The following is an 18047-nucleotide window of genomic DNA, read 5'->3' as shown; positions in this document are numbered from 1 at the left end:
TGAAGAGGAAAATTTAATATTTCTGCATACTGGGGTCCCTAAACTCGGAATTACATAAATTGGGTATCACTGTAAAGCCGAGACTCTTGTGGATCCAATGAGCCCAACTGTATTCATGTGTGCCCCATAGGAGCCATTTCATTGTAATGAGACCATTTTTTAAAACTTGACCTCACTGTACACTGTAGTTTTCCTCAGGTCTATTTTATAGACCTGTAAGGACGTCTAATCCAATGTCCGCGCTGAAGCGTGCACAGCTGCACGCTGCAGCTGTGCACTAGTCGACAAAGAAAAGCAGACAACTGTCGCTATTTTAGGGCTCAGTTATGTTGAAGTTCTGTCACAGAGAGCAACTGAACAATATGCACTTTTATGGAGAAAAATATAATTGTGATTAAGCAGTCTACCTACTGTACGGGGATCACATTGTTACCTTAGCTTTTCCACTGCTATTTAGCTATGCTTTATTTCAGGATGCATTTTCTCACTCACTTTACTGATCCAGCATCCTCAACAGTTTAGTGTTATTAGGATTGATTTACCATCAAAAGCATTATGTGTGTATTAAATTCAAAATATGAAAATGCCAATTTGATATTAGGCTTGACTGTAATGAGCTATCTTGGCTAAAGCTACAGTACTGTATGCATGGATAGATTCTTTCTTAGAATCAGATTTTTGTGTAAACATCTCGTTTTCTAGACAGAATGTCAATATGATCATATTTTTCAGTTCTAATAGTTTTCTTGCTCCTCCCAAGTCTCATCAGCAGATCTAGACATAGACAATTAAACTCTCTTCAGGATGGATTTACTCACTGTCGGTGAAGAAGACATGAGCTCCTCGGTACCTTGGAGACGATGGGTCTCTGAAGTCATCAATCAGACCCTCAACAGACTGAGAGAGCAGAGAATCATGTTTTAGCTTATGAACTGATATAAACAGGAATGACAGTTTGGACAATTCTTCATTCGGTTCAAAAGTTAGTGAAAAGAAATACTGAATAAAAATCCAGTGTTTCTAACTTCATCATAACATGAATTTTGAAAGAACAATGGGGCAGTGGTGGCCTAAAAGAGAGAGAAGCGGGCTTATGACTGGAAGGTTGTCAGTTCCCCCAAACCGGCAGGATAAATCTAGATGGGGAAAGTGAAAAGCAGCGCTTGCCCCTCCCTCATTACCACCACTGAGGTGCCCTTAACCCTAACTGGTCCAGTGAAGCTGCTCAGTGGCTAGCAGATCAGATTGTGGTTGTACTGGACAGTTTCCAAGTGTGAATGTGTAACTGTGTGATCAGGGGGTAGTCTTTATAAACCAAACTAACCATAACACCGGAACACTGGAACTACATTTTGAAGTATTTAAAGACCAAAAAAATCTCAGTTGCTGGACAAAACCAATAGTATTACCGAAAAAACAGCAAAACACTGTAGGATGAAGAAAGTCAATGAGAGACTGTATGTACTGCACCATAGAATCCTAAACAGCCTCTATATGAGCTGTATCATTTACCTCATCTGAGGGTGTGATCAGGTAGATGGCCTCCATGCTGGGCAGAGGCTCACGCCGCTTGTTTATGTCTTCTACAACTGGAGAGAAAAACAATAATCAATAAAAACTCCTCCATCATCTTGATTAGACTGGAACTGCACAATCCTGGGGCTGTCCTCGACTTACAGCAAACATTTTAAAAACATTTAGACATTTTAAGGTAGCTGTCTCTCAAATGTAATATCAAGTTTTGAAATATAATTTCTTTGTTGAGTAATTTGAACAAGCAGACATCTAAACCATTTTTTAATACTGTATATCAGTGCCAGTAATAGTAAATAGTTAAGTCAGGTCAGTGTGTTATTTGTTTCAGTGTTAGCATTGTGCGGTGTAGTGATCATTTCAACCTTTAGTTTAGGAGTTGCTGTCAGGGTCTTAGTCTCATAAATATGCTTTCTGGTCCAACTGTAACACTTTGCTCTTATATTATTTACTAACATGATATTATATCTTGCTATGACGCCCTGAAATGAAACTAAAGAAGTTATATTGATTTTAGAGAAGTTTTATGAGGGAAACTTTGGCCGGCATCTCCTAATTTTGCCAGTTTACCTCTTTTTGACATAATTTTAAAGTACATACATACATATGACTTTTTTGACATAGCCTATACTATGACTTTTTATGACTTTGTAATGACTTTTTATGACATACAATACTATGACTTTTTCAAAATACTAAACTGTGACTTTTTATGACTTTTTAGACATATTATACTATGACATACAGGTATTTTGCTTTTTTGGGGGAGATGTCAATGTCAACGCAATTTCATGTGTTTAGATTATAATTGTTTGTATGCATTCATGTCTTATCAAACAAACATTTGGGTAACGCATTCTATGACACCCATGTCTATAATGTATTATTAACATACTTTGAATGCGTTATAATCTGCTTATAGCACTTTATAATTATAGTTATCATATAATATAGGATATAATCATATATAAAGGCGGGTGCAACGTCAGTGTGTGTCTGTGACAGAATCATTGTCCTAAACCTAATGTCAGTGAGTAAAGGCTGAACTGGAGTCAGGATGAGGTTAGCCTAGCTTAGCATAAAGACTGGAAACTGGCTCTGTCCAATGTGAAAAAAGTGCCTACTAGCACCTGTAAAGCTGACCGATAAACACATTGTACGTACACAAACAGAAATATAAACTTGGTTTTATGGAGAGTTACGGAACTATTTCTTGACAAACAGCAGCCAGGCGCAGTAACTGTGCACAGCATCCTGACGTTTTGTCAACCAGGTGACCCAATGAAATCAAGAAATATCCATGGGTTGATGTGGTTTGTTGAAAAATAGTTCCATCATTAAAAAGAGATATAACATGCTAATTAGTGAGCTTTAGAGGTGTTGGTGGGTGTACTTTTGCACTGTGGACATTATATCTGCTTGTCCTATGCTAAGCTAGGCTAACCACATCCTGACTCTGGCTCTGTACTAATTCACAAATATGAGATATCAATCTTCACAACTCATTCTTGGAAATAAAGCAGACAAACTATTCCTTTAAATCTGAACTTTCATAGATACACATGAAAGGCATTTAAAAAGTGGGTAGGCTATATTTACTCTATCCAAGCTAATGTGATCCACTGTTTCAACACAATTACTCCAGCATTATTCCATTTTCATTGCATCGATATCCATAAATGTTTCAATCGGCCAGTCTAGAAATGGGTCACCCACATAGTGGCTGTTAATAGTTCCCTCTGGCTGGACTGAATTCAATTTACCGGCACTAAATTTGTTTAAAGTGATTTCAAAGCTGCAAGTGAAGTCAACTCAGGTGACCTGGGTGGTACTTACTGGTGATTCCCTCTGACATGATGTCTGTCATCTTACAGGCGGAGGAAATCATCCTCATACTCAGCTTGTCCACCACCAGCACCTATAACACAGTTGGACACAGCAGGGGCCTTTATAAGGATTTTATTTATATCGATTGAGTGGTTTTATTCATATTCCAGCCGATTAGACTGTTGTCAGGCTATTAAATAGGCGTTATCAGTCGCTATAAGCCCCATAGATGTGGGTCAATAGGGGCCTACTACACCCACTTTATCATCTACTCATGGTCGATCACCGAAAGAAGGTATGAAAGAACACAACAGCGACCTCTAGCGAATGTAGTTATTATGACAGGAGCAGAAGTGGAAGTCAGGCGCTGTAGTATAGACAGTGTGAAACTTCACAAGCGGTGGAGGTGGGGGACGATGGATGTTTTTCCCTAAACTTAACAAAGTGTCTTTCTTTGTCTGAACATACACTTTTACAGCGTAGAAGGTGTAGTAGACTCCTAATGACCCACATCTATGGTGCTTATAGCGACTGATAACGCCTGTTTAATGGCCTGATCAGAATAACAGGACCATTACCTTCCATTTTCCCTTTTCTCTTGCCTTCTTGATGACGTCATTCATTATCTCTGTAAAGAAAGAAAATGTTCCGTCAAGACATCAACATAAAACCTGGATTTCACATAACAAAATCATTCTCAACAGTTTAGTGTTATTAGACCCAGGATTGATTTACCATCAAAAGCAAAATATGAAAATGCTAATTTGATATTAGGCTTGACTGTAGTGAGCTAGCTTGGCTAAAGCTGTATGTAAATACTGTATGCATGGACAGTGACTTACCTTCATTCTTAAAATCAGATTGTTGTGTAAACATTTCTGCCAATGTGTGGACATACAACAATACTCTTTGAATCGTTTAGTAGTTTTCTTGAAAGAAATGTGTTGGTTCTAATATTTTTCTTGCACTTGCAGTGTCCTCCCAAGTCTCATCAGAAGATCTAGACCTAGACATTTAAAACTATCTCCAAGGCTAGACCAAAGCTCCACCGCTGAGCAGAACCGTTTGCTGGCACAGCCACTATGGGCGAGTGCTAAGGGCGAAGGGGTGCACAGCGGAGAGAGAGAGGACGAGAGAGAGAAAGATTATGTTTTTAGAGTTTCCATCTAGCAAGCAAGCTGAGACACACATTCAGGCCTCTCCAAATTCTTTTTCAGTTAAAATAATGTGGCCACCAGCAGCAGGAATATGTGAGTTATATCTGCAGTCTCAAGTGTTTTGATACCCTTCATTAATTATTCAAATCATCCCATGGTAAATAACCTTCCCTGCTTTGGAATGAGCTGTTCCAAACAGATTCAAGCATATACAGTAATGTCATTTGTATACTGTCTGACTTCTACATTAAAGGGATGGTTAAGGTGTTTGGAAGTGGGGTTATAGAGGTACTTATCCACGGTCAGTGTTTTACCTATGGCGGTTAGCACGCCCCTAGTTTGGAGAAGCTTGCAAGAGTACCAACACGGGAGCAAAGCAATGTACTGCTGTGGATGGGGCCAGCAGCAAAGCGTATTTTAGACTCCTAAAAGAAAGGCTCACCTAATAAAATCAATATCAGTTTAAATGTATGTTACATTTAGAATTTTTTCCAACAGGGAACTGAACTGAAAGGGAAACTTATCTATGTTCTCTTCAAAGCCACCAGACTTTCAGTTCAGTCCCCCATTAGAAAATATCTTAAATATAGTGTACACTTAAACTGATATTGATTTTTTTTAGGTGTATAAAATATGTTTTGCTGCTGTCATAATATCGTGTTAACTCAAATTCATTTCAAAGCCACAAATTTCTCTAAAACATCAATGCAACTTGCGATCATTTAGGTTGTAGCGGGCTCAGGAGGAGGCTAAATAACGCTCCAAAGTTACGCTATATTGGCCATTTTCAAAGGGGTCCTTTGACCTATGACCTCAGTATATGTGAATGAAAATGAGTTCTATGGGTACCCACGAGTCTCCCCTTTACAGACATACCCACTTTATGACAATCACATGCAGTTTGTGGCAAGTCATAGCCAAGTCAGCACACTGACACACTGGCAGCTTGAGTTTGCCATGTTATGATTTGAGTTTATATTTGTAATTGTTTTGTGTTGTTAATTGATTTCCAATAATAAATATATACATACATTTGCATAAAACAGCATATTTGCCCACTCCCAGGTTGATAAGAGTATTAAATACTTGACAAATCTCTCTTTAAGGTACATTTTGAACAGATAAAAAATGTGCGACAATTATGCAATTAATCATGATTAAATATTTAAACGATTGACAGCCCTGTTTTTTTTTACATAATGTGGCAAGAGGATTTGAAGCATGTCTCAGTATTGCTAAAAAAGCTAATTTCTGAAATATCTGTATGCTGGTAAAGTATATCCAAATATTATCTCACTCCCACGGCAAACACTTGAATACTAAGCTCTTTATATGACAGCATTGATGGAAACAACTTCACATACTGAATATGCAGGCACAAAAATGACACAAGCACACAACATCATGACAATCTCATGAAACCCTGATTGTGCAAATCCTTTTCCACCAGGAACAGTGTGCGCCTACGCAGCTGCTGTGTAACTGGACAGCAGGGAAACAGAGGAATAACACGATCCCTCAAGAGGAAACAAGATCAACACAGCAATTAAATAATATCATATACATGTAATAAATCAATAATAGAGGGTTGAACTTCTTAGAGACAGAATATCATAGGGAGGAGTGTCAGCTCTTGAGGTGTGAATCAAACTGATGTAAGACAGAATACAGTATTTGTGTTGGTGAGGAGCATCCCAGTTTGTGACATTGGGGGTTTAAGCATCTGTCCTGTCTGTCAGACTGAACGTAGAGGGACTCGGTGCTGGGAGGGACAGGCCCACTGCAATCACTGCCTCTAATCTGCCAATCCTCCCAATCCTCTTACTCCATCCATCGCTCCCCTCTGCTATTTCTGGGTCGTTTCTGTGTCAGCGGATGTGACGTCATGGGGGAAGCAGCATCACTGGCTCATACACACAGATGATTACACAGCACTCATCCTCCAAAACAAGTCCACATGTAATAATAATTCACTTGAAGAGTTGTTCCCAAGGTGTCATAAGCACATTATCATGACACTGGGGCCATATGATAAGTGGCTGTGTGGCTAATGCCAGAATTGTGCATGACCTAATATGAAATTGGAGATAATTCCCTAATGTTTGTCTCAGATTTAAAGGGATTGTAAGTTTTTACACATTAATGTGTGTTAATAGTTTTTTATTGCCAATGTGTGAACAGGTTGTAACCTAACCTAAGAAATGAGACCTTCCGCGACTTTCTGTGTTTCTTACCTCTATCAGCTGCTTTTCATTTGAAAAGGCTGTTTTTTCCGGCAAAATCCAACGGATGTGTCGTCATGCGCCCTCGCAAGTGCTTTTAAAGCTAAGAGTGCGCAACCATAGCTAACATTCAGTTAGAAATGGAGTCCGCTAACGCCGACGAACGACCAGCTCCCACCACAACTCAGACTCTGACACAAACTCCACGGAAGCACCAAAAAACAAGACTCGGTCAAAACCGAGTATCTGTCTGGACCGTATATGGTCAGTATGCAGATTTGTGGCTAAATTGTTACACAAATAGTCAGTGGTCATGTCTGTTATGTTTTGTGAACAGTTTTTTTCCCACTTATATCTTAATGTTTGATTGAAAAACAACTTATAATGAATCAAATGACATTCAGTAATAGTAAATGGTAACATTTACTAGTCAGTAAATTATACATTTTATACAAGGTGAAAAGGTATTAGCATGACATACAGTACAGTATGCAAGGTTAAAAGTATTTCATTCTTTTATTAAAGCATGTGTATCTAAAGCATTCATCATATAAGTGGTGTGTAACAATATATACATATTTCGCGAAAGTTTATGTCATCACTGACGTTGTTGCTGCCGTATTTATTCCTAGATGGAGTGTTAATGGAGCAGCTACAATGTTAGCATATCCTGGCAGTGATCGATCCAAACTCCATTCAGAAAACAAGCATTTTAAAAGTTGTTTGTTTGTCGTCTTGTGGACAGACCTGACAAAGTATGAATTCAGACTTTTTACTAATCAGCATCATTATGTAGTTATTTCGGCTTCACTTTTGATCCGTTTACAACAATGTCGCTGCCGTATTTATGCCTAGATGACGTTATTGAGTGTTGATGGAGTAGCTACAATGTTAGCATAGCCTGGCATTGATAGATCTGAACTCTGTTCAGAAAACAAGCATTTTAAAAGTTATTTGCTTGTTGTGTTACGAACACACCCGACAAAGCATGAATTCGGTCTTTTTACAAATCAACATCATAATGTCGTTATTTTGGCATCATTTTGATCCGTTTATTGCAAATAAATCAAAGCACAGTCCGTTTATTTTGGGTTCATACTGCAGTAGTGACGTGTGGCTGCTAGATACAGATACAGTATATAAAAACAGCTTGCCGCCGGGTGACGTTATGAACCCAGACACAACAGCATTTGGTTTTCTGACATATCTGGGACTTCCACAACATGTATAAAGCAGCAACAGAGGTTATTTCTGGAGGAAAGCGAGGCGAAAATTTGCTTCGCGCTTGGTGTGAATGCACGGTTACACAATACGAAGCACAACATAACGTAACTTAAACAAACATAAACGATAGCACATGTACAACAACAGCACTATGTAATGATACATTGAACCACTGTAACGCTCCCCAGAAAACGTAAACACAGAACTGTTCTCCGCCTTTTCATTTTGAAAGAGCAACAGCCAATGAGGAGACTCCAACAGTCAGCCGACCAATCCTGCAACTTCATCACTCAGTCAGTCAGTGACAGACTTTTGCATTTGTAGGGCTGTCCCTCTGCGGTCCAGCCAAAAACAAAGTTATATCTAGTGAAGCCCGTCTTGTAAAACAGGAAGCAAACCAACGTGTCGCCTCACTGTTTTGACTGATGCTCGCTCGCGTCTATGTAGTGCGAGCACAAGCGTGAGCGCGAGCAACAGAATGCTGACTGTCGTTGACTCAACGGCAACAGGTGTCGCTGTTAACAAGCAATTTCTGATTCTTACAGAGAGTCCCTTTAAGGATAAGTTTATATGATTTATTGCAAAACATTTCCATAAAGGCGGATCAGCTGTTCCACACTCTCCAGGCAGCCTAGCTAGTGATGACAGTAAATGTGAGTGGTCCTGTTTATCCAATTAAAGGATTAAGTGGAAGTGTTCATGACAGAATGGGACGCCACCTGACAAGCAGCATTCACAGGCGGGACAAACAACAACAGGCTGCTGCTGCAGATAGATCTGTCTAATCCAGGTTTATAATATCGTATTTTATCACAGTAACAAGCTGTAACTATGTGGAAGAGCAGCTCCTCTCCTCTGGCAAACCCTATGTCGACTCAACAACATGATAGAAGGGGAGATTGTACCAGTGCTTGAAGTGGAAAAAAATAAGTGTCAGTACTCCCCTTATTCACATGTTGACGTGTGTATCGGTTACACAAATCTCTTGCTCCTATTTATGTATTTATCTTTTCTTTTAGCATGTTCTACTGTGTCAGTCATAATCAGTTGTGAGTTTATTACTATATTTTTATACTTGTGCTCTGCATCTTCTATAGTAGGCCTATAATACTGCAATAATATTCACACTGGAACATTATAGGGTTATGGTGGTGTGTTTGTATATATAGTGTTAATACTTAAAGTGCTGTGTTATTTGTAGTATCGCTCTATAATATATTATAGGATGCCTATAGGCTGGAATCAACAGACAGACAGACAGGTAGGTACACCTGCAGAGCCGAGCTATTCATACATTCAGGTTTTAGAAGCAGCGTCGCAGTCAGGATGCTTTTACACAGCAGGATAGACACCAAGAAAATTTGAAGGTTTTGACTTAAAACTATGCAATTTTAGGACATGTGCATTTAATTATGATTAATTAAATGATTATTTGTATTATTTATCACAGCCTTCATCTGAACATTTATATTCTGGAAATGTTTGCCCTAAAAGAGCTGATTCTGAAATCTTTTAAACATACATACATATTCAAATCTACATAACATTTAAGAATACCTGGTGTTTTACTAGGTTCCATGCAGACACATACTGTACACTACCTGACAACACCAAACAGTAGACAGACACAGTTAGAGACCAGCAGGTGAACATAGTGGAGCTTTTAGCAGCTAAAGAGACAGATATTTCTCTCAGGAGTTGGTGGAGACCAAACCAGGGCTAAACGCAGAGTGAATATTGGACTCACATTCACTGAAAACAGCTACCTGCTGCTGCTGTTTGACACAGTGTTGATGAGAGCAGTGAGACTGAACCAATAACGTTGATGGCCATAAAACCCAAACAATGAGCAGAGTTGATGATAATTCTCCGTGGGTTTGTCACTACGAGTAACTCCTTTCATATTACATAGTTATTTGATCTATTGTAAATATAAAAACATTGATAAAAGCTGTAGCAGATTGGAGCAAATGTGATTTAAAAAAGTTATTTTTATGAAACGGTCACTATATCCTGACAGTAGTACATGAGACAGGTAATCTGAAAAAAATCATGTTCCTCCGGTGTCCTCCGGTGCTCCTAACGGCAAGATTTCACAGACCGGAGGAAAACGATCACTTGCGAACACTTTATCAAAAGGTCAAACTAGGCAGAGCTGATCAAATATAAATCAATATTCTGTTACTGTAATGTCTATTTCTTGGATAAAATGTTTACAGAAACATCTTGTAGTGTACTGTTTAGCTGTAAAATGAGAAGGTTTGTTGAGATCAGTTGAGGATATACTAAGCACCGCCCACCAGCCGGAGCAAACTTTCTCATTTTACAGCTAAACAGTACACTACAAGATGTCTCTGAAAACATTTGAGGTGAGAAATAGACATTACAGTAACAGAATATTGATTCAAATTTGATCAGCGCTGCCTCGTTTGACCGTTTGATCAAACTTTGCGAGTGATTGACAGCTGCCTCCATTGAATGAACAGCCAATAGGAACACTCTCTCTCTCTGAAATGACCTGTGATTGGCCAAAGCCCCCCGTAATGGGCTAGATTTATTTAGATAGATGTGAAAACAGAGCCATGAGGAGGTGCAGAAGCCTAGCTTTCTCTTGAATTACAATATGCTGATGCCAAAAATATTCTGCCTACTGCCGCTTTAATGCATCTTTAAATTCCAATGCTTTCACATCAGGGCATCTGTTAATGTGTGACAGACTGGCCACCCTCAAAGAAACACTAACTGAAGCTTTAACAGACGATTCTCTCCCAGAAACATTATCTTACCTCTGGTTATCAAAACATATACAGTATATCAAGTTTTTAAAAGAAATATTCTTTGATAATGACATATGTGTCTTTAAGATGTTAAAGTAAAACACCTGCAACAAGGCTGGATTACCAGCCCGACATAGTAGGCACTCAGGGGCCCCGAAATCCCCATATTCACTTTGTGTCAGTTGGTATACGGTTATTTGATCAATTGCAAATTTGTTTGTGAATATGCACGACTACGCAGAATCAAGAGAAATAAGAAGGGCCTTAAATGCCCCACATTGTAAAAAGTGAGTTTTTCAGGTCTTGTACATTATAAAGCAGGTTTAAGTTATATATACACACATCCCGTATTCAGAAATTGCGTGTTAGGATTTCTGTCCATTTGTGATGTCACAAATATACAATATATAGATCATTTCACGATTTTAAACGTAAACATTCTAAATGTGTCCGAGTTTATTTCCTGTTGCAGTGTATGTAAATAGTATCAGCTGACGGGAAGTAAACATGGACCCAAACTGTTGCCTAGCAACGCAATTACGTTGCTATTCCGTTAAAATGCACTAAAACGGAGCGTTTTTAGACAGGGAGTATACAGGTATACTAAGGCAGACAGTACGAGGAAAAGAATGTGTTTTTTAACATAACAGCATGTAAACATGTTCTATTAGAAACACAAAATACAAGTATGAACCTGAAAATGAGCATGATGTGAGACCTTTAAGTTGGATCCTGCTTTATTAGCTGTAGAGGGTAAAAAGGGAGGGTCATTAAAGTATGATACAGTGCCACTTAGTCATCAGTAATAGTTAGCTTATTACAAATGGGAATGTAAGACTAAATTAAAAATTAGCATGGAAATGTATATTTTTTAGTGAACCTGCCTCAGTTTCATGACTGTAAAACTGATCAGATGAAACAGCTCTGCTCAACAAAAAGTCACCACAAATGTATTATAAACATCTTGTAACTATATCTTTAAAGTAATTGTATTGTATGTACCCTTTATAGTAAACTTATGTTTTAAATACTATCTGCTTGTAGGGCTGGGTCAATACACCTTCCGATTCGATACTATGGACTACTAGGACACCATCTCAGTACTGGAGAGCTCCTTTCTATCGACAGGCTGCTCCACCCAAAGTGTGTGAAGGAGCGCTATCGCAGGTCTTTCCTTCCTGCAGCTGTCAGACTCCACAACCAGCAATGCTCCCAGTAGACAACAACCAGCATTGCTCCCAGTAGACAACAACCAGCATTGCTCCCAGTAGACCACAACCAGCATTGCTCCCAGTATACCACAACCAGCACTGCTCCCAGTAGACCACAACCAGCATTGCTCCCAGTATACCACAACCAGCAATGCTCCCAGTAGACCACAACCAGCATTGCTCCCAGTAGACCACAACCAGCATTGCTCCCAGTATACCACAACCAGCACTGCTCCCAGTATACCACAACCAGCAATGCTCCCGGTAGACCACAACCAGCATTGCTCCCAGTATACCACAACCAGCACTGCTCCCAGTAGACCACAACCAGCACTGCTCCCAGTAGACCACAACCAGCATTGCTCCAAGTAGACCACTTACACACCAAAAGACTGATATTAACCTGATATTTTCAGGTGGAATTTCATTCATTCATTCATTCTCACTGTGCAACATCATTTTCCACTTTTTATTGTCAATACTGTATATACTGTTCCTATTTTTATACTTCCTTCTATTTAAATGGTTCATATTTTGTTACACTTTGTTTAGCTCTTTATGTGTTAGCTGATGCATCTTGTTTTTTGCACTATCCCCTTTGCTGCTGTACACTGCAAATGTCCCCACTGCGGGACTAATAAAGGAATATCTTATCTTATCTCTTATCTTACTACATACAGCCTTATAGTCAGTGTATTAACATTACATGTTACATTATACAGTAACTTAGATGGCGGTCGGCATGTTCCCAGTTTGGGGAAGCAGACAGAAGCACTGGCACGGAAGCTAAGCCATGTACTGCTGTGTGGACGCCACGTTCGTTCGGATCCAAAGGTCACACAATAACACAAACAAAGTAACTGATCGATGCAGCGGTAAACCAGCAACTGTTCTGAGAGATAAAAACACTGTTTTTGTAAATGGAGTCTGGTGTGGTCTTGAAGACGGCGATATAACGGCTTCGTTCCCCGTGGTAAAGGGCTGTCTGATAGCGAGGTAAAGCTGTGAAAATATTCTAAATATAGTGTACACTTAAACTGATATTGATTTTTTTAGGTGGCTAAAATATGTTTTGTAACTGAAGCTGTTATACCACGGTCTTCAAAACCAGAACATAAAACTTCAAACTTCAAACTTCTAACAATCTGAACTAACCCTTTCAATTTTTCCATCTTAGCACAGCTAACTATGACTCAGCTAGTGCTAGCGTTCACATTATTCACAATAACCTTATTGATTGGCTTACTTTGGAAACCAACGTCACTGCTTTTTATAACGGCTGAGTGGGGACACATTGATCCGCCCTTTAAGTTTCTACTCTTCTCCGTTCTTACTCTGAAATTACACGGTAACAACAAGCTGTGTGTTGTTCTCCCGTTGGCATGTGGGCTTAAATATAAAAAGTGGATTAAATCGAGAAAACCACTCGCACCCTTGCCTCGTCCCCCGGAGCCGCCGCACGCTCCCCTCCCGGTGGCGCAGTCCCCCCATTGGTGGGGAGGATGAAACAAAAACACGAGTCATTCCCTCGTCTCTGCCACCCCGGACCCAAGCCAATAAATAAACTTTCAAAACACACGGACCTTATAGCCGCCGGTTAGCGGCACAGGAAACACAAAGGCTAACGTAACGTAACGTAACGTTGGCGCCACATGTGAAGCTTATAAGATAGATAGTAATTTTCTCGGCTCTCAGAGTTTCAGCAGCTCGGTCAAATTTTGGGTATTTGTTATGACTGTGAGTTTAAATTGTATGGACCCAGTAGTAGAGGTGAAACGCTGCCCCCTATTTGTTTGGAGCATGTGGCTAGGCATTACACATTGCACCTTTAAACTCTTGCATATTTTTTATAGACTATTACTTATTTCTATCAATTATTACTTATTTCTTTGATTTCCTTTTGTGTTTTTCGTTGCTTTTCTTGTTCTTCTCCTTCTTTTCCTCTGATGAAGATGAGTAGGCCATTACAGTAGTTAACCCACCTAAAACAGTTGCCTTATTTGAAAGAGGCACCATTTCATCTAACACTGAAACTGAAGCATTAAATAATTACCCATGTAAACGAGCTTTTCATTCAGGTGGAATGATCCATCTCATTTCAAGATATTGCAATGCCTTCAAAGAAAATGAAAGTTGAAACATTTTATTTCAGTGTGGGCATCTTCAGTCCCGTGAGAGCTTCTCGGTTTGCGTGAGACCAAACCGACCTGACACATGTAGGCTACATGACTACATGATGTTTAATAATGGACTACTGAAGTTTGATATACAGCAGACAGTTGAAACGAACCCTTGTTTCCTGTGTCTGTTGGAGTTGGATCCTGCTCCTCTCCTCTTCCCCTGAGTGATGTCAAAGCGCTTAATCCGCACAAAGATTAGCGAGGCAGGATTTACATCCAACCAGGACTCCGTGCTTTTATATAGTAGCCTATAGGCCTACAATACACGCCAATAATGACTAAATGAACTATAGAAACCTCCATCAGAACACCACCGAACATAATCATATCTGTTTAATTCACCTCACTGACAACACAATCTGGAGAAACAACCGTTTGGAGAGCCGCGTGGGTCGGATGGATCCGTGCGTCTTTTGCGCATCGAACTTCCCAACATGAATTAAAACAACAGTCTAACATAGTAGCATTGTCCTATATTACCATCAATAATCAGAAAAGTTACATAATGCAAGGAGCGCTCATATCTCAAACTGAAGGTTTGATAATGGGGATTGCCCTTCATGTCTTTACTTTACATGATTTTGGAATAATGATCATTAAATGAACCGTGGATTATACGACAGCATGTTAGTATAACAAATGCGTAAATGTTCTAATAAATAAGATACACTCACTGTCTCCAACAATGGCTTTTAGTCCAAGTGGTGCCATGATGCTGCGTGTCCAACTCTTCTCACAGAAAACTGACCGGTCCTACAATTACTGTCAAGTCCATAAGAACAAGTAGCATACTTCCGTTCTAATTTATACAAAATAAAAGCCTTCAGTTAAAAACGCAGTGCAGTGCCATTGGTCAAATAAGTAAATAATATTAAAGGTCCCATATTGTAAAAAGAGAGAATTTCATGTCTTTTAAATTATAAAGCAGATTTAAGTGCTATATAAATAATGTTAAACTTTCAAAATGCCCAATATACAGAGAAATACACACAGCCCGTATTCAGAAACTCTGCATTTGAAACAAGCCGTTAGGATTTCTGTCCATTTGTGATGTCACAAATATACAATATTTAGACCATTACATGGTTAACATTCTAAATGTGTCCCAGTTTATTTCCTGTTGCAGTGTATATAAATAACATCAGCTGACAGGAAGTAAATGTGGACCCAAACTGTTGCCTAGCAACGCAATTCTGTTGCAATTCTGTTGCAATTCTGTTGAAATGCACTAAAACGGAGAGTTTTAGACAGAGGGTAAATACAGGTATATTCAGGCAGACAGTATGAGGAAAATAAAGTAATTTTTTAACATTACAGCACGTAAACATGTTTTAGTAGAAACACAAAATACAAGTATGATCCCTGAAAATGAGCATGATATGGGACCTTTAAATGGACTACTGCGTGTTTCAACAAGGAGTTTACCTGTGTGGAGACATGAACATGCACGATGTCATGAAGTGACCCAATAATGGAACTTCAGCCACATGATAACAGGTGGTCACATATAGAAGGGAGGTTCCAAGATGGTCTCTGAATCTCGTCCATGAGCTTTTCTCCATTCATCCACTGACTGCTGGTCCATCACTTTGATGCCTTGGCTCCATTCAACAGGGAGTCAGCACTTATACCGCAAACCATTCAACACCTCAAGATCTCTGCTGGTACACCCTAAACACAGGAGCCTCCCTGAAGGAAGACTTGAATGACATCATCATGCTATCACATGTAAGAGCTTGGGGGAATACTACATCAGTGAAACAACAAGGACCCTTGAGAATAAACACTAGCGACAAACAACTGTATGTAAACACCAGACCAAAACCGCTCACAGCATCCACTGGGAATATCATTCAGCAGTGTACTTGCTACTGAAATGACTGACGGCAGTGTAGTAGTAAACCACAATACAACCTTTTAACATCAAATGTTCACAATAACTATATTTAAAAGAGAAAAAATGAAAATACATTAAACCACAACCACAAATATGCTGTGTAACGTACAATGTTTGCTGTATGAAAGAACTGAATTTAATCTTTTGAGTTATTTTTGTATTTATAGTATAAGATGCAACCATAGAAATCCCTGAGAAACAGTTAAAGTGTTAAAAATTATTTATTACCCGATGAAATTAAACATGAAAAAACAACTGGAACTATGGCTGTTTTGGAATTTACAGCACAAATTCAGGGTGATGCGCATAGCTGACTGTTGATATGATAAACCACATACAGAGCGTAGACTGTATGATACAGAGCCATATGTGCACATGCACAAAAAAATGTATATGTATACAACTGCTACAATAAAGGCCCACACAACCACACATGTAAATCTGACAAGGTGAATAGAAATAATTTATTGTTTTACTTGCATATAAAGTGAAAAAATAATTTGTATATCTGTACAAATTTACTATATAAAACTTTGGAGGAATTACTGAGAGCATAACTGAAATAAATTTTTTACTGTGATGAATTATAGGAAAAATCTGAGTTTTTAACCAACTTTTGTGTACTGTTTGTACTGTTTTTTAAGCATTTTGGAGGCATTTGGGATTCTTGTCTTAAGTCTGACTTTTTAAAGGTATGAGGTTTGCTGGCGCGCAGAAGAGTCCCAAACACAACAAAATAAGAAGAAAAGAGAAAATACAGGCAGAGGACAGGGTCTCTGTAGATACAGGCACCACCACACACTTCTAGGAAGTGATAATAAGTGATAATTGAGAGGGATTACTTTGGTATCAGTCTATACATTGTTTTTTAGGAAATTATTGCATAGTATACCTTTGACACTATTCAATGGGGCACTAGTTGTGTTGCTGAATGCAGTCCAGTAAGCATACAACGGACTATAGTTTATAAGCTTTTATTTTGAAAACATGTCAAAACCGGAAAACCATACCTACTATTCAGTTCTGACTTGCTGTGCCAGAAAGATATCAAAAAGCATTATATGAAATAAATTAAAAATTAAAAAAGCACAAATAAAAGTAAATAAGCGTATTTAAAGTATACATTTTTATATGATGTATTAATGTCATATTTAAATATGAGCTGTAATGATTCCATGGTGCAGATGTTGGAAGAAGTTTCCTGAGAATCAGCTGCAGAGTAGAGGACAAGGAATGAATGAAAACACGTATTAAAAACGAATTAACAACGACTCCCTGGTGTCCACAGACATGATGACAGGATGACAGGATGTAGGAGTGCACTTCAGACAGCTCTAGAAAGAAGTGAAGTGTTGGGTGTGAAGTCCATGAGAGGGCAGCAGAGGAGAAGTACACAGCAGATTAGAGCTCTGCTCAACTCAGACTACAGCAAAGACATCTCACACTCTTTTCGGGGAAAAACATCATCGCAAACTTGTGTCCACGCTCTGAGCTCTCTGAGCCACGTTTTGTATCAGTGTTCAGTTCAAGCTCTTTTTATTGAACCAGAAACATTTCTACGGTGGCACACTGACCACCGACCTCTGTTGCTGCTGCTGCTGCTGCTGCAGATCAGTAAAGTGCGTCCTGTTGGAAACTCCACCTTAATCACGGTGACTTGTGATGCGTACTGTCACATCCAAAAAATATTTTTAACAGTCGAAAAGGGAAGTTATCTGCTAGAAATGTCCTACCATTGACTATTGCGATCTTCTTGCTTGTTACTTCGATTGCCCAAATAAAGTAGTATTGATCACGTTAAAGGGAGGTCAGCTGTATAAAACATACATCATCATCAAGGGTAGCCTATCTCATATTCACAATCCACTAGTTTTAGACTGAATACATTAAAATTTTACTACTTTTAGGCCAAAAAATAATAAATAGTAGGCTATATAAAACCAATATATCCTATTCGCTGCTGCCGTTATTGATTATAATTTACAGTCTGTAATGCACATTTTAGATTATAATTTAGTC

At 38.9% G+C, this 18047-nt stretch overlaps 1 protein-coding gene across 2 annotated transcripts in view; it reads right to left on the bottom strand.

Moving 5' to 3' along the window:
- The window catches only part of stxbp1b (syntaxin binding protein 1b), a 43280-nt gene extending 28379 nt beyond the window's left edge, over nucleotides 1-14901 (bottom strand). For both annotated transcript variants that reach the window (XM_074637133.1, XM_074637134.1), the window contains exons 1-5: nucleotides 14806-14901; nucleotides 3939-3988; nucleotides 3370-3451; nucleotides 1513-1589; nucleotides 819-897 (exon numbers count right to left, since the gene is read on the bottom strand). In XM_074637133.1, coding sequence (XP_074493234.1) covers nucleotides 819-897; nucleotides 1513-1589; nucleotides 3370-3451; nucleotides 3939-3988; nucleotides 14806-14842 — 325 coding nt within the window. In that variant the 5' untranslated portion in view covers nucleotides 14843-14901. The remainder of the gene's footprint in view (nucleotides 1-818; nucleotides 898-1512; nucleotides 1590-3369; nucleotides 3452-3938; nucleotides 3989-14805) is intronic.
- Nucleotides 14902-18047: the final 3146 nt, after the last annotated feature.

The sequence above is a fragment of the Sebastes fasciatus genome, chromosome 6 (genome assembly GCF_043250625.1).
Source record: "Sebastes fasciatus isolate fSebFas1 chromosome 6, fSebFas1.pri, whole genome shotgun sequence".
Taxonomy (NCBI): domain Eukaryota; kingdom Metazoa; phylum Chordata; class Actinopteri; order Perciformes; family Sebastidae; genus Sebastes; species Sebastes fasciatus.
Note: the sequence above shows the minus strand (reverse complement) of the source record. Positions and strands in the feature narration are given on the sequence as shown.